At 49.9% G+C, this 17,495-nt stretch overlaps 1 protein-coding gene across 9 annotated transcripts in view; it reads right to left on the bottom strand.

Moving 5' to 3' along the window:
* Positions 1–1,489: 1,489 nt before the first annotated feature.
* The window catches only part of CAMKK1 (calcium/calmodulin dependent protein kinase kinase 1), a 98,826-nt gene continuing 82,820 nt past the window's right edge, over positions 1,490–17,495 (bottom strand). For all 9 annotated transcript variants that reach the window (XM_066979493.1, XM_066979494.1, XM_066979495.1 and 6 more), the window contains 4 exons: positions 17,383–17,470; positions 14,358–14,486; positions 13,215–13,318; positions 1,490–7,175 (listed from right to left, as the gene is read on the bottom strand). In XM_066979493.1, coding sequence (XP_066835594.1) covers positions 7,103–7,175; positions 13,215–13,318; positions 14,358–14,486; positions 17,383–17,470 — 394 coding nt within the window. In that variant the 3' untranslated portion in view covers positions 1,490–7,102. The remainder of the gene's footprint in view (positions 7,176–13,214; positions 13,319–14,357; positions 14,487–17,382; positions 17,471–17,495) is intronic.

Here is a 17,495-nt window from a genome sequence, read left to right as displayed (position 1 = left end):
CCAAGTCCTCAGCGAGAGCCTAAAATTAGCAGAAGCGCAGCAAGGAGACGCTCCCGGCCTGGGAGAGGACGGAGAGCACGACCAGTGACCGGCACGGGGGTGCCGATGCAGCAGAGGGGACCGGGCAGTGCCGTTAGCGCAGCAGAAGTCCGTGTGCGTTAACGGGTTCTCGGTGTCGTTCCTTCACACCTCTGCAGTCCCCATCACGGGGCATTTCTGCTTCCCAAGGTGCATCCCCGATGATCCCACATGGCATCGCAGCGCGGCCCTTACCTGCTCCTGCTGGTCAGGATGGCTGCGGCCCCGCACAACCCTGCCCCAAGCTGGCTTCGGCTCTTCAGCTGCTCCCTCGGGCTTTGGTGTGCTGGAAACAAGCTAGAAAACCCAACCGGGGGAAAAAAAGGGGGGGGATAAAAGTTTAAAGGGGTGGTCTGTGTCTGCCTCGAACACAAAGGAGTGAAGAAGCACGTCCCCTGATTTGGGGAGAGCTGCAGCCATCCTTGCCGCCACCCCAGGGAGGGTCCAGCCTGTAATGAGAGCGCAGAGACTGGCTGTGTCTGAAAACGCATCCCTATGGGAGAAACGAGCCTTCGTGCCTTATAAAATCCAAGCAACCCCCTAGTTTATTTTTTTAAACAGGGCTGCATCTAGAAGGCGGTGATGGCTACACCCCTGGTTGCACGTAAGGTTTTTGCGAAGTGTTTCCAAAATAACTAGTGGGTTTTGCCGGCCAAGGAGCCAGAGCAGCGTGGGACCTGTCCTGGCTGGGAGGTTTTGGTCTCCCCACTCCTGTCGCCAGCCTTGGCTTGGCTCAAGGGGACAGGGAGCGGAGTCTGCTCCGTGCAACCCGAGCGAGGAGCCCCTTCAGGTGACGCACGACGCGTGCTTTCTGTCAGGGTTCGTCCTGCACAGCTCGCTGGGACACCCGGGACCTGGCTGCGAAGGCGTCAGGAAGGCAAACACAGCCCAGGACATCGCGGCACACAGACAAGACTTGATCAAGCCCGTGCAGGTCAGTTCACTACACCCGCCTTGTAACTCGCATCCTTTTAAATTCAGGCTCACCGGGTGCTACCAATTTATAGACCAATAAATTAACATGTTTAGAGTTAGCAGTTGTTGGGCCTATCCTGTGCCGGGTCAGGCAGAATAGTCAGGACAAATGATAAGAAAAAAAAAAGCAGGCATGTTTAGTTTTTGTTATTACAGCAGCCAGAGATCACCTGGGGGAAGGTCCCAGGCGCAGCACGGCTCCGGTTGGTCCTGCCCAGCTCTGGCGGAGCCCCGCTCTCCTTTAAAGCAAATGGCAGGAGTCGCTGGAAGCAAACACCCGAGGCAAGACAACTCCATCCAGGAAGGGACAAGGACAGACAGGAGCGGCAGGACCGCGGGGAGCAGCTCTGCAGTGCAGCTGCAGAGAAGCCTCCAACGGCAGAGAGCAGCAGCAGGCTGCACAGTGCCCCCTTAGGAACCACACGCAGACCAAGCGTCATTTCTACGGACTTTATTGTCAGTTTCTTTTTGGTTCTAGAGTACAAAAGCATGCAAAAAATAGCCTCTCTATTCATGGTACATATTTACAGTGTAATGGCCACGTGCCATCACGGTACTGAGTGCATATACCTCATGCTGGAATTAGAGCAGAGCACGGACAGAGCCAAATATTTAACACCGAGGAGAACGAGAGACTTAAATACCAACAGAACAGGTACACAGCATGAACCAGGTAGACGGCAGCAAGGTTACGGCACAGAGGATTGGAATTACATACTGAAACGTCACGATTTCTCGTTTTGCTTGAATTTACAGAGTTTTTCGGAACACTTGGCGTGCTACCGATGTCTTGTGGCCACTGCCTGAGGGCCTGGGCATCTGCGGGCTTTGCTCAGCAAACGACACTGCAAGCATGCCCTGGTAAGGGGGGGGAAGTTTGGTACCCAGAGTAGGTTAAATATACCCAGGAAATCATGTGTTACCAGTCTCCAGACCCCCTGCTAGATGCCTGCCGTGCTCCTAGCAGGGCTCCACACCACTGCCCGCAGCCCTCCTTCCTTTGCAGGCACCTTCCTGTTCACCCAGCTCCTGCCCTTCCTTTCTGCCAGCACCACCCGACACTGCTGAGATCACCTCTCCCGAAGCAGGACCCCCTTTTATTGCAGCAGAGCCACACTGAGCAGAATGACGGTGAAAACAGTGAAGATGGGGGCTCTGCTCCTGGAAATCACCAGTGGAGGTGCTTAGCACCATAAATAATCCATTTAACTCACACAGCCAGGCTGTCCAGACAGATTTCAGTGTATGGGAGAGGCACAACTTTTGCTGCACTTGTTCTGGAGCTCCACATTAGCTGTACTAGCAAAGGACCATTTGCAACCACACGCCAGCTCCTCACGTACCTGGCTTTGCTGCTCGGTGGAGGAAAGCCCACAGAAAGCCCACCCGCCAGCCCTGGCCAAGGGGACAGGCACGTACAGGCAGGGGCACAGCAGCAGGGGGACCCCACGCTGACCAGGTGTCCCCCCCAGCATGTACCACAGGGGACATGCACGGAGAAGATACACAAACCTGCCACGGTTTCCGTGGCCAAAAAAAACACCCCGACCTCTCTCTGCATCGAGGACAGTGCCGCAACCCCCGGTGATGCCCCACGGCAGGTCACATCCCCGGCTGGACCCGCAGCAGCACCCTGCACCACTTCCTCAGCACAAGCTTCCCAGTGAGCTTTCATCTTTCAAAGTCCAAGGCGTCTCTAATCTGCAACTTGCAAGATGCAAAGGGTGAGACACCGCCCGGACAGGAGATGCCGACCCCAGCTGCGACACGAACAGGACACGCTGCTGATGCCACCAGCGTGTGACACACCTGGCCTTACCTACCCTCCACGTTACAACCAAGGAACCACGGCAGAGACATTTGTGGCGCTTGGTTGTCCAGAAAACCCAGCTGCTGTGCGGATTGCTGCTTGTATCTCAAGGCACTAGAAAAAAAAAAAAAACAGCACACGCTTGGTGCTGCGGGTGATTTCATTCCCCTTGTGCCCGGAGGTGGCCGCAGGACTCAGGCTGCGCCACAGCCAGCACCTCTGAGCCCTGCCCGCAGCAGCACCGACACCTCCCAAAAAACCCACCCAGGGGCTAGCTACGAGCCCAGGCTGCTCTGCTCCCCGGCTCGAGCCACGCTCCCGCTGAAGGGCTGACTGTGTGCACGCACCACGGTTCCCCACGCTGCTTTCTCGGGGCTGTGTCACTGAAAATCGCTGTGCAGCCCCAGAGGCAGCACACATGTGCACGTCTGGCTGAGGCAGCTTCCTAAGTGCTGTGAATTGTTACCCATGCATCCGCTGTAGTGTATCATTAAATAGCTGAAAAGCTCATTTATTTGCAAATGTGGTATCGATACTGATGTATTCTTGCCCAGAACGTTAGAGACACACTGCGGTATTCCTTCACACCAGACAGCAGATATTAAAACCGGATTTTTAAAGCAGAGATCAAACAGATGTGTATTTTCTCCAGAAGAGAAATCTCCCTCGCAATCTCTCGATGCGGGCCCATCCCCAGGCCAGAAATGCTGACCGGGGCTGTGCGTGCCCTCAGGAGGAGGAGCCCTTTGCACAACCCAGCGAACGCTGCTCAGAGCGGTCAGGATCTGGCTGTCACGGGAACAGCACAAACATTGGATTTGGAGAGGACCAAAAGGATTGTTTACTTTTTTAAAGCATCAGCGAGTGCCTACGGCAGCTCCTCGCACTGCTCACAGGCGCCCTGCCACGCTGAATCCTATCCCTTGTTCAGAGAGAGAACCGAGACAAACATTCAGACACCCAGCAAATGGGAACAACTTTCTGGAATGAATAAACAGGCCGGCTTGCCAGAGATGTTAGCGTTAAATTAATTCTCTCTTTAGTCTCTTCCTCTCCTCGCAGTAGGAACAGCACTGCTCCTAGCCGCCCTACAAGCATATAAATGAGCAAGAATTTAACTTCAGCTAAGAAAATATCTTTGCAGAAGTCAACCCAAGCCTTTGAATACAGCCGAGCGTTTCTCTTGCTGCTAGCGCTGCTCCTGCCTGTCTGATCTGTGCAGCTCTCAGGCTGCCGTCTGCAACACGCTTTCTGGAGGTATAAAGAGAAAACCCACACGGCTGGCAGATTTGCTGGAGAAACAAGGTCTGACAAAAGCTCAGCTGTTTAATTCATTTCGTTTCCTGTGGAAACACCTCCAAAAGGATTTCTTTCACCAAAAAGGGCAATAATAATCACAAAAAACCACACCCGTTCTCCCCCATCACCCTCCAAAACTAAAGCAGTGCTCTAGTTACTGCTAGAGCAGGACATAGCTGAACTGTGATTTATGACTTGTTTGGTCTCATTACCCGAGGCTGAGAACAGCCTCCCGCAGCCTCACCCCATCAACGCACCCCGTGGGCATTTTTAGAGTAACCCCAACAACCAGCCAGGTCAGCAAAGTTCTCCCCCTCCCCAAATTATTCTCACCGTCTGTTAAAAATACAATAAATAAAACCACATTTGCAGCCTTGGACCCCTTTGAGCAGCGCCGAAGTATTTCTTAAACCTCAGCAGACTCACGCTGAGGAGATAACTCCCTTTTCTCCTGGGGCTGCGCTCCTGCCTCTGTGACCAGTCCCCAGGGACCTGGTTAGAGATCCCATTTCTCTGCAGCCTGCAGAAACAAGCAGGGTGGTCCTGCCGTTTCCTGGGGCTGCTCAGCTTGGCCCCAGGTGCACAGCAGGACCTGCCGGCACCCTCATGATTTACCCCCAGTGAAGACCCCCTTGCCCCCAGGCTGGACCGGCCGCGTGCACCCACTCCACGCGCAGAGACCGTCCCCTCCATGAAGGCAGTGCAGGCCGTCCTGACTCGTCCCTCCTGTGTTTCAGAGCCCCAGGTGCCCTCTCAGACCTGCCGAGGCTCCATCTCAGTCTTCTCTCCCCTTCGCCGGGTGCTTACATCTTCATTATGAGCCAACGTGGTTCAAGCACATGCTCAAGCACTCCGACGTGCGGGGACGTAGCGCAGCGCTCAGCGGGAGCAGAGCCACAGCCCCCGGAGGATGCTGAGCGTAGGAGCATGCAGAGGTGCAAATCCAGGCTTAATTTAGTGCGTGGATGTGATGAATCCAGCCCCGGAGCAGCAACATCTACAGGATCTAATCCTGCTGCTTGATTTAAAAATTGAAGGTCTCCTTGATGAAATACCTTACCTACAATGCTACTTCCCAAACCACGGGGCTTGGCCGATATTTACAGGCAGGACGTGGGGCAGAGCCCAGGCTGGTGGCTGCTCCTGGGGTTCCCGCTGGCACTGCGGGGCTGATGGGGACGAGCCGAGGGTAGGATGGGGAGGTGGCAGGCTGGGGACAGCAAGCAGAAGGCACTGGGAGCAAAGCTCAGCTGCAACGTTGTTGGGAAACAGACTAAATTACAGTAAACAGAATGGGAAAACCGCTATACACTAATAATCCTTGTACACATATCCCCTTGCACAAAAAAAAATAGGGAACTAAAAGTCCCAAGCCCTCACAGTTAACCTAAAAAAAAGGTCTGTAAGATGATTATGCAGGAACCAAATTTAATTGTGTCCTTTAAGTACAATAAGAATTCAGTCCCATCGGCTTTCCGGGGCACGTTCAGACCCTCTAAATCTCCAGGAAAAATACTGACATGTCTTTTGATGGATGGATGTCACTGGCTTTTACTCTTGGAGTGCAAGAGTGCAATTCCTGATTATACACAGTCTGTATAGTCAGCAGCCACTGAAGTGACTGCATTTGCCCTTTGAGTGCAATCTCTCACCTGTTGTCAAAATGTGGAGATGAAGCTTCTAATCCCAAGGTTAGAAGCAAACTATGGATAAAACAGCAGCATCAGCACGTGCATAAGAATCAGTCTTGAAACAAAATTAAAAACTAAAGCCTTAAGAAACAGAAGATCAAGTTTTGATTTGATCTCACTTGTGTTCTGTATCTTTCCTTAGTCTAAAAATCCTCCACCAACGTTTTCCATCCTAGAGAGCTCTCCCAGTTTGGGCCATTTATCAGGAAATCAGTTTAAAAGCATCAGGTGTGCAATTTTAAAGGAGCTAAGAGATGAGTGAGAAAGGAATTCACCCTTAAATGACATGAACGCCAAACCTGCCACTTCTTTTCAGCATTCAGTACAACATGCATGTGCACAGGCCTGGGTGCAGCTGATGGAGTGAAATTGCGGCTCTTTGGGAAGAGCAATTTCATTAGCAGATGTCCCCAGTGCACGAAGCCTTTATGTGTAAAAGCATATCCCGATGGTCCAGATCTCTACAGCATCCAAAGGCTCCTTGCGGGTTCCAGGGAATATCACGTTAGTTCTTGTCCTTTACAATGCTGCCCTGAATGAAGCTATCGGTGTTGTCAGGATTTACAGTGTGCAAAAATTAAGGGATGAAAGGAGAAAAAAAAAGAGGATGAAAGGAAAAAAAAAAGAAAGGCAGAGAGATCGACAGTGCAAACTCCAAAAGGAAGATCTCATCTTCGTTCAACTGCTGTCAACAGATATTTTGCCACCAACTCCAACAGGAGCAGGACTGTTATACACAAGTGCTTTCTTTACCTGTGCATTGATTAAAACAGTCGCCCTCTGATATAAGACCTGACTTTGATGTAATTTTTTTTCCTGAACTTTGAAATAGAGAATGCAAAAAAGCAAGAAAGAGGTCTCCAGGGCGAACAACCCAAGAGACAACATTTGGTTTGTTGCGTTACAAATAAAACCACATTCATTCGTCAAGACACCCATCTACAAAGCTGACACGTGAAGCACAAGTGGAGAGCAAGGCACACATGGAGGAGCGCACGGACACCTCGCGTGAGGAACGCAGCTGCCCATGAGGCCGAGCCAGCCCTCTGCCAGCTGAGCTACCCCAGGATCCACTCTTCTTTATTGCTGCTCTTTTCCTCCTGTTCAGTATGCTAGGTTGGTTGGTCAGTTTTGTTTTTTGCTTTGCAGGCCCCAGACTTGGTGATGAGGGCGGATGTGTGCTAGACAACACCGTGATGGGCACAACAGCAGCAGCACGGGAGTGAGCAGCCTGCGGCACCACGTGGCTTCAGGACGTAGCTTCATCTTCACACACGTCAGGCAGCTCCGGGTCCCTGCCTCCTTCTCTGCTCCCTTGTTTTCTACACGAACAGCACAGAAACAGAGAGGTTAGAGGCATGCATCCATGCAAAAAATAAAAATAAAAATCAAGCTGTGTTTTTTCCAACAGGCAACCCGTGTCAGCATTAATGCGAGGAGGAATAGCAATGAACCAGCCTGGTGTGCTGGTACCGTGTAACCAGCTCAGCAATACTCCAGCTTGATGCACTGCGGTGCTGTGCGACTTTGCACTTCACTTGCTTGGTCTCCACGCCCTGAGGACAGAGCTTTACACTTCCCTGGACAGGACTGTGCCAGTTTTCAAAAAGAAAGAAACCAACAAAACCCTTCTGCCTCTGACAGCCCTGTGACAAAGCTGTCCTCGATCTCAGAGCACGGAGCATTTCCTTGCCAGGAGGCCAAGTAAAAGCCCCGTCTTCAGTGCCCGTCATCACCCTCTTCAAACAACACAGTGCCCTGGGCAGGAGCGGTCCCTTCCCGAGGCACAGCGCGGTGCTGCGCTTGCACCCAGGCTCTGCGAGCACCCTGTGCTGTCAGTGCTGACGTGGGAGGGATGCGGCACAAAGCAAGCTGACACGATGTCCACGCAGCTGTGAACGTGGCAGCAAAGATCAAGGTGTTGACGCTCTGTATTCTGCACGGGAGCTGGGGCTCATGCTGTGAGGCTGAATGTGGCTGAGACTTTACACTGCGATGTTTTTAAATGGTTTGCTGTAGCTCACATTGAAGGTTACTTTGCTATTTAACAGAGTTAATTGGATGGACTGCTAGTAGAAGGGTCTATATAACTGGTCTGAAAAATGATCTTACAAGCAGCCCTGGCTGAGGCTGGGTGGCTGGTCACACAGAACGAGTGGTTTTGGTCAGCCCAGAGCTGTCACAGGGAGAAGCGCAGGGGAGCTGCAGGGCAGCTCCACTAAACCACTAGATATTCAGCCTGAGCCCAAACTCCAAGGTTCAGTCTCAGCCTTTCCCAAATCCTTCTGTTACTGCTCCTTGTACGTGGGTCTGAGCAGTCCTGCTCAAACCCAACCGCTTCCTGCTTCTTTCACCCCTCCCTCCCAAAAGGAGGAGGAGACACCAAAGAACAACAAATAGCAATAATAAAAAAGTATACATAAGCATTAGTGTCGCACACACACAGAGCTACGGCAGTAAAATTGCTCCTACAGGAAGGAAGGATGGAGCCAAACGCTCTCAGTACTGCACAAATCACACAGGCTGAGGGGAGGACACATATTTCTACAGCACCTAGGGGAAACACAAACACTGAATTACCTTAAAGATGGATGCAAATATATAGATGTGTTTAAGAGGAATCTGTCCCTGAGAGCAAAACAATGAGACAAAGGAAGAAAGTGATCATGAAGATGATGGCAGCAGGCAAGCGAGCTTGTATTTCTACACCTAACGAGCCCAGGAAGCAGAGTGAAACAGAGGATGGAGCAGCAGTCAAGTTCACTTGCAGCCCAAAGGAGAGATGCGGATGGGCACTGGTAGCACTGGAACAAATCTGCTCCAGCTCCTACCACTGCTGAACGCTCCTGGCTGCTGCTAGCACTCTGCTGACAGCCATCAGCGCTTACCTGGGCCATGTCGTATGGCACTGCGTGTGTCTGGGGGCTGTGTGTTACCAACACGTACCGTGGGAGCGCAGTGGCTGAGAGCTCAGCGCAGGCAGAGCCACACAAGCACAGGGTCGGTCACTGGGTGGTCCTCCTGGCGGAGGGTCTTTGCCAGAGGAAAACCCCTTGCCTCAGTCCTCAGACTGCAAGAATACCTACCTGCACCGCGGGGCACAGCTCTTCCACAATGCACAGTTATCTCTTTAGAGCGACAACTGTTGTGGCTTTTGGTTGGGTTTGACTGTTCCGACAGAATCTACGCGTTACCTACCTGAAGTCTTCTGGGGACTAGAGAGCCTGACACAGCACCAGCTGCTGTCTTAAGTGGAGACGCCTGACAAATTTAAACACAGCCTGTGGCCGTTCCCTTGTTAAAGATGATGCTGAAAACCTGGCTGGCCTAGTGGGATCTTCGCAGTGTATTTTTGACCTGCCCTATGTCAGCAAGCCCCAGGACCTTCTCAGCACAAAGCCCCCAGGAGGCAGGTATCTCTGTGCTGCTTTGGGAGAAGCTACTCCTGGTCTGAGACCTGGACCAGCTGTCAGCCACATTTTAACCAATTTTCCCTCCTCTCTTGTTCCTACCCTACGTGGTCACGAAGGCCTTATAGGTAGTGACAACTCTCTCACTCTCTGGGGAAGCCTGGAAGCAGGATAGGCTTTTAAATAGAGCCTGATCACCCGTGCAACCGCGCTTCATCAATAGCATTAGCAGCCGTAACAGGAAAGTAAATTGGGTCTGTCAAAACACCGCGATTAATTTGATAGGTAGTAGTTGCAATAAATGAGCATAATAAAATGTAGTGAAGCCAGCGCTGACTCAATTAGGAGAAATCTGGAACAGGCAGAAGAAATATGGCAAACACTAACAGAAACTCAGAATCAGCTTTGGACACCAAACAGCTGGCTTAAAAAATACCTCCGTATTCTGCAACTGGAAAAATTAATAAATGATAGGTATCTTCCACAGATGCTGGGTGCAACCTGGCCCTGGTCTGCAGATCTGCGAGGCTCGATGAATCCCTGTGACTTTTGGGAGATGCTGCATGACAGGCAGAGCTGGGGGTGACTCTGCCCCATCCCGGTGCTGCCTGGACACCCAGCCCCAGCTACCCGTAAAGTGAGAGCTGGCAGCACTCACGCAGCCGGTAGGTGTGCAGGGGTGCTCCTGTGGGAGAGGCAGGTGTTGTAAAAGAAGAGTTGTTGAAAGGGGGCACCTTCGTTTTAGTTCCCTTCTGGCTATCTGGTCTATATACCTGCCATTCCAACAGGCGCCTTTTTAGCTTTTCAGTGCTATTAAACAAAGCTATGAACAACACCCAGCAGAGGACTGCGTTCTCCAGGTCTGAGAAGAGCTAAAAAAGCTTCCTCTCCTGACAGTAATAATTCAAAAACTATTTCAAATCACTGATGTCTTAATGGTGTCCTCTAAGGAAATGAAGGCTGTGACAAACATGGAAGACCTCCTTCATTGCCAGGACTTCTGCCCATGCAACTTCTGCAGGAAGCATTTCCAAGAACGGAGCCTGGCACATGCTTCATGGGTAATGCAGAGATCAGGCAGAAACTAAGGAAAATTCAGCCAAGGGATCTACTGTTTGTTTCCTCCTCTCTGAATCCTGAAGAGTGAGGTGGTCAACTAGCTCCTTTTTCTTCCTATCTTCTTAAAAGTTAGATCCACTTTAAGGAACACACGCATTAGGCATCAAGCACCAAAAAGCAGATTCAGCTGTCAAAGTATTTCCTACAAAATACATTCTCAGTGTGGGCACAGATACAAGGCACTTGACGTGCCAGTGAATGGGGCTCAGACAATTTCACATACAGCCCAATTAGATAAATTGAATGTGAAATTGGAGAGATTTTCTGATTTTTCTTACATAGAAATACAAAAAGTCATTTTCTACCTGTAACTGGAAGGAGATGCAATATTACAAGAGCTGATTTACCTCTCTAGAGACTGTCACTGGGGAGGAGAAGCTCTGCAGTGGAGGGAATTCAGAAACTAGCTGGTTCAAACTCCTTGTGGACAAGCAGCCAGCAGCATGCCCAGAGAGCAGCACGGCTGTGATGCTGCCATTCTGACAAGCCCCACTTCTCGGGGGGTGTTCAACAAAACTAGGATGCCAAATGCAGTGATATCGAAACAGCCAGGAGAATCTGCACCCTCTCCTTGGCCTTCCCTGCCTTCCTCACCAGTGACGGGTAGCAAAGACCAGGTAACAGCCAGCATGGCTTTGGCATGCTGCAGCCATCCAGCTGAGTGCAGTGTTTCTGCTAAACGTATGGGTCCCAGTCAGAAACAGCAGGGCCCCAGAGAGGGTTCAGAACCTGTCCTGCTATGTGTGTGGAAATGGTGCCTGACATGCACTAACCGCAGATCCTATATGCTACAACAATGTTATCTGTTCCTGCTAGACCCTAGAAATGTACAGCAATCCAGACTTAAAGTGCTGTGTTTGTTAAAATAAGTTATTTGTAACATTTGCACTGATATTAGATTTTATATGAATAGTAAGGGTGAATTAACTACAGAACAAGCCACTATGAATTAAGAACTTGATGGCATGGGGAACGACCTTAGTGTCTAGCTCGGTATGCCCCTGTGGAAGTGACACTAATCAAGAGAAATCACCGAACTATGAACATTCCCATTTAGACCCAATTCACTTTAAATCAATTTCACTAGATTCAACAAACCTATTTATATCTAATTCACCTTAATTAGATTGAACCAGTCTAGGATTTTTCAAGGTTTGAAATAATAATCCACATTCCTTGAAAAAACCATCCCTGCTGTAGCATTTAATAACCGACACTATTTGTTGAAGAGACCCAGCCAAGGCCTTTCTTTTAAACAGAAGGGTTTGGAGATGGGTTCTCAAAGCTCCAGTTGTGCGTGAATTAATTTAGGATAAAGTGAATTGTTACTGACAAAAACTGGCACTGATTGCATGAGACTGAGAAATTAAGTGCAGGGGTTAGCACAGCAGAGAACTGGAACATTCAGAGAACTGGAACATTCAGAGAACATTGTGTTTTTTTCAGAGCAGCTCTAAGCGCTTATCCTGCTGGGCAAAGGCCAGCCTGGCACGGCCGCAGACCAGTGCCTAACCTGACATGTTCTGGTAAACCAAGGGCACTTGACATAGCAGCACAACAGGGAAAATTAGATATGGTTTTCAAAAGCCTTTTGGAACAGTCCTGTACAAGAAGACTGAAACCAAACAATGAGTAGAGACAGGGAAAGACGCTGGTTTTGTATAAGCTGAAAGGAACTGAACTATTATCTTTAGAAAGGATACAAAAGACAAAATGGAAGCATACAGCTTGTCTTGAAGGTCAAAAAAATATTTTAAAAAGTGATTAGACCTTGATAACGTGGCTAATCAAAATCTTCACAACTACATTTGATCAAATGAACTTTGCTTGTTCAGAGCAGACAGTGAAGTGCCCTTCTCTCTCCACACAGGAACCAGCCATAGCGTGGCGGGGTTAAGTTTTCCCAACAGCTTTCAAGCACCTCAAATGAAGATGGAAGGAAACAAGTCTCTTTTGGAAAGAGGCTCAAGTTTCTAGACCAGACAGCCTTGAAATATCAATTTAGGCATCAATTTGAAAAGAAGAAATCCCGCCTTGTTCTGAAGTAGCTGTCCTGGACAGTGGTAGGCATACGACATGTTTTTCTTCGAACTTAGTAAAAGTTTGTTCATCTCAGAGCAATGCAATGCACTGACCAGGGATGACAGTGAAGATATGGTCAGGGACTGGTGTCAAATTAGCGATAACTATTCTGGAAGGCAATGAGCCAAGGGAAACAAAGCGAGGACACATCCCTTGTGCTGAGCTTGCAAAGGAGCTGTGAATGTGGTGCTTTTCATACATGCCCCACAGCAGCAGGCAAGGTATGGGGTGGTGTTTTAACTACTGAACTGGTGTTTGGTATTAACTGCTCCTGGAGACAAAGGGCAAAGCCTTTACTGGAGTCTTCAATACACAGCTGGGCCTTAAACCCTCACCTTGAACTGACCTGGGCCCTTAAATCCCTACACACCAGGGAGAGAGACTCAGATAGATCTGCATTGTCTAAGGTACAGTGTGGCACTTAATACCCTCACAGGAGCCTGCCGGGCATGGTGCTGGGATGATTTTGAGTGGAAAAGGACTGTTCTGGGACAACACAGCCTTGTTAACTGCAGCCTTACAGATTCTGCAGGGTGAGAACACAAAAATAATTGTCCCAGGTGAGGCTGACGGCCCAGCTGTCACTCATGGGACTGGTGGCCCAGAGTCCTAACTCTGAATATGATGGAGAAAGAGCAAGAATTGAGTAAAAGACAGCAAAACTCGAGTTGGAAAATGGCTTCCCTTACCCTCCCCATGCACCTTTAACCTGCATTTGTGGCAGAGCCAGGCAAGGCTTTATATACATACATTAGCAAGTTCCCTGGAGCAGACATGGACCTCTCCTCCCGTCTGGTCTGGACCTCGAATGGATTTCCAAAGGAGCGTTTTCTTAGCATGGCCTTCACTAGGATCTTTGAGGAAGAAGAAAAGACCAGTGAGAGCAGCAGGACTGACATATCACCCCCTTGAAGTTTGTTCAAAAGAGTCTAACAACAACTTCCTTAATAATTAAACAGACATCTGTCAGCATTACAGCTAGGGCATGAACCAGAGAAACCCACAGAACAGTTATTTCCGGGCAGTGTTGACATCATTCCCTTAAGCAGGGAGCTCAGACCCCTGGACACAAACCATTGCCTGCAAGAGTCAAAGCAGCTGCTGCTGCCTGACATTCCTGGTGGTCCAAGCCTGGAAGGAGGCAGCACCAGAGCTCTCCTGGGCTGCCCTCCCAGGGTGAGGGTGGGCAAGTACTGCCAGCTGCCACGTGTTCCAACACAAAGGGTCTGCTGTCAGGGAGAAAGGATGGTTTTCACTGCCCCAGACAGTTACCTTCATGCCACACCACCAGAGCTGTGAAAATGGGTGCTCATTGTGCTCAACACCTTTCTCCCTATCACAAGGAACTCCAGGTCTTCCCACAAAGGCACCTTAACCACAGGGAGCTCCCCTGACCAGACCCCCAGCTGGTCACACACAAACTGCCAGAAGAGCCTTAAGCACCCACCGATGGTGCCCAAGGCTGGCAGGTAAGTGCCAGCTCCATACTCTGTCGGTAGATGTCCTCTCCCTGCGTCTCTGGCCAGGTCACCTCCAGGTTTGGAGCCTGTATTTGGAGGCTCCAAAAGAGCTGTCTTGAATCCTCTAGATAATGAAACAAGCCACACCTGGGATGATTCTGGTGTTCTGGGACGTCTGATGCCAGACACGTTGGGTGTGTGACCCTACAGCTCTTATGAGAGCTCTTATGAGGCAGGTTGAAAGCAGGATTGCTCACATGGTCAGGCCCCTGCAATATTCAAAGACCCAGAAACTTCACAGGGAGTTGAAAGGCAAAGTTTCTCATGCCAGTAGCACACATGTACCCTCCAAAATTCCTTCACCAACTGAGAGCGTCAGCAAGGCATCATACTCTAGACTTACGCAGAGGAAGCGGTTGTGGTTTATACATACCACAGCTGGCAAACTGGGGATTGTCTTCACTGAGTTTTTCACCTCCTCCTCTGTCACCTCCACCACAGTACAGTGCTCTTCTTCCAGCGGCAGGGGCTCCTCCCCACTCTTGGTTAGCCACGGATGCACCTAAGTGGGGGGAACACAGACAGTTCTAAGTCTTCCCTCTACAGCAGAGAGTGACGATGTCGGTAAGGAGAGGGTAATGGGCACAGCACTGCTTACAGGGGCAGCTGGCCTAATGGTTGCGCTCCATTTTCCACTTACAGTGATGCATCTCAGCTCCCTTGGAAATTGCTGCACTGTGGTGCTGGCCAGACAGCACCCCCTAAAGCACAGCATTGTCACAACCAGTGCCACAGTGGCAGCGTCCTCTGAATCAAGTCTGAAATGCTTGGAAAATGGGAGCTATCCAGAACCTTTTCTTCTTTCTCTCTCTCGTGTGCACACATTTCAACTAGGTCTGTGTGTGCTCGCTACCTGGGATAATCAGGACCATTTATGCATCCGCACGAAAGATTTAAGTGCCTAAAATGGAGCACTCAGATCTGGATGCTACTGCAGTGCTCTCCTGCCTACACGAGCAGAAACGTGGCCACCTTGCCACCTGGATACCAGGTAAACCTCAACACACCCACACAAAGGAGACAGGGAAGTTTCCCACCAGCTCTCCCTGTCCCCTCCGTGCTGTCGCCGAAGGGAGCTGATGGCAGGGCAGGGCCAGGCTCTCTCCTATGCAAATCCAAGGCCTGGCATTTTGCGTGTCAGGGAAAACATCCTGCGGTGTAGCTACTGGAAAGACCTGCTTCACCTCCAAGATAAGGACTTGAATTAGGACGGATTCTCACTGCCAAGTGCCATTCATGTGAGTTGGATGCAGGTGTCCAGTGCCTTCTCCAAGGGCTTAGCAATGAGCGTCTCTATGGTACTTAAATTGTGTTTTCCAAAGATCATTAATTGTGCTCATAACTACTCTCTTCAAAGGCAGAACATCACATTCAGCCTTAAGCAAAACCTATGCACTAAGCCCATATGCCCAGCCGTATGATCGATGTTCCTCATATGAACAATTTGCTTGATTTATTTTGATGTTGAACAGCAATTCCAAACACAGACGGTAGAGCAGTTAGGGTATTTGTCCCTGCCTAACTCCCTATAGAATCTTACCATCGCCTTCTGGCTTTTGCTGTGTTTATTTTCAATGTGGACATCAGAAATTTATCAACTATAAATGATTACATACGAGAAGCAACACGGAGCTAATGCCCAGCTACACAAAAATGTTTGCAGTCATGTTAGTATTTTATCTTACATGTAAACAAGGTGAAAGAGAAAGAGGAGCAGAAGAGTGTGAAAACAGGGGAAAAGGAAAAGGGAAGAAACTTGGGGATGAGGAGGAAGATGAAGAGGAGGCTTGGAGCAGCTGCTTGAAAACATCTGATTGTTCATGGAGCCAAGACTGGAGCCCTGATGCCATGTGGCTTGGCTGTATGCTACTTCACAGCAAAGAAGCTCCTTGGGATTGGTCTGTGAATATGAAGGGAGTGTGTCATCTTGTCTGGGCTGCAGCAGCTGCACGCAGGCTCTCCTGTATTCTTTGGGTTGAACCCCACCAGCCAGGGCCTTCAGTGATGGTAGCAGTTTGGCAACTGTGCCGCTGAAGGTTGGTGGCCAGCTTGTGGCCAGATGGCACAGCTACGTCACCAGGCCTGAGCCACCAAGCTGCAGGAATAACCTCTCCGAGGGGGCCTGATATGTAAACAAGGAAGGAACCAGAAAATATTCCTCTATCAAAAAATTGACCAGGTATGCAAACTGTCTGATTTTTTTCTTTAAAAGTTCCTTCCCCAGTCATGACATGATTTTTTTTTTCACCTGGACTCATGTAGCACTTTAGTCCTTTTACCTTCTCCATGCTCTCCTGAAAAGCTCCCCTCCACTTCAAAGCCTCCTCTGCCACAAAACTGCTTGGCCATCGTCCTACATTGGGGAACGGCACAGAAACGCTGCCCTCTTTCTACTGCCTCCCACAGGACGATTTCCGTGGTGGTGAACATGAGAAAAGCAGTGCTCGAGGCACTGAGCCCAGGGCCCAGCCTGGCACTATGGACACGTGCTCTTTCAGCATCAAACACAAGTCCTCAAGCACACCAAGCACCTTCCCTGCACAGCTGGGGATAAGATGCAGCACTCTGCTCCGTTCTACTCCCCAGGGGTTCTTATGGGGCTCTGGTTTCCACATACAGTGCCTGCAAGGGCTGCCAAGTAAAATTATTTAATGCAGCTCCGAAGCACTTCCCATCAGCACTGGCTGTGGCCTCCTGGGCACAGAGAGAAGGGATGCCAGCTTTCTTCTCAAAGTTCAACCTTCCTACCATCATCTTTAGAGGCAAATGTGCTGGTGCTGGCCTGAGACAAAGCAGAACGGTTGTGTGCCCAGTAGGGGATGCTGAAGGGTTCCTGCGAAAATCTCACAGTGTCAAGCGGGTCCAAGGCCTCGGTGAGGGGTGACAGGAGGACAGAAAGCACGTGCAAAGGCAGAATGAACCGAACCCTGCAAAGCACCGTGCTCTACCCAGGCCTGTTCATCCTCTGTGCTAATAAGCTTCCTTCGAGTAATGCTGATGGAAAAAAAATGTGTGTGCCTTGAAGCTGCTGCCACGAGTAATAGTGAAGGAGGGCACTGCCAGCCCCTTAACACTGGTCTAACGCTCACAGCGAGGCCTCTGCCGCTCGCCGTTCCTATGACAATGCTAATCCTCCTGGGGATTTGCTGAAGATCATGCAGCTTTTGAGTAATTTTAATTTAAATAAGTAAACAAGAGAGCTTTTGTCAATATTCCCCAAGCAAGCAGCAGCGACAGAACAGTGACACGCTGCAAAACGAGCGCGCTCCCTTTCCAAGGCAGTTTGCCAGAAAGAGCTCCCAAAACAAACACCAGGAATGGCTCTGTCTCATTAGGAGGTACCAAAGGAACAAAAAATCAGCTGAAACAAAAGGCTATAATATCGATGTCCAATTTACCTTAATTTCAGGGACTGTTATCCTCGTTTCTGGATTTTTATCAAGCATGCGTAGGATCAGATCCTTGAGCTCGTCACTTATCTGTGCTCTGAGAAAATAAAACAGCAATGTAC

Source organism: Anser cygnoides, chromosome 18 (assembly GCF_040182565.1).
Source record: "Anser cygnoides isolate HZ-2024a breed goose chromosome 18, Taihu_goose_T2T_genome, whole genome shotgun sequence".
Classification (NCBI taxonomy): Eukaryota; Metazoa; Chordata; class Aves; order Anseriformes; family Anatidae; genus Anser; species Anser cygnoides.
The sequence above is the reverse complement of the archived record's forward strand: the minus strand, read 5'-3'. Positions and strand labels throughout refer to the sequence as shown.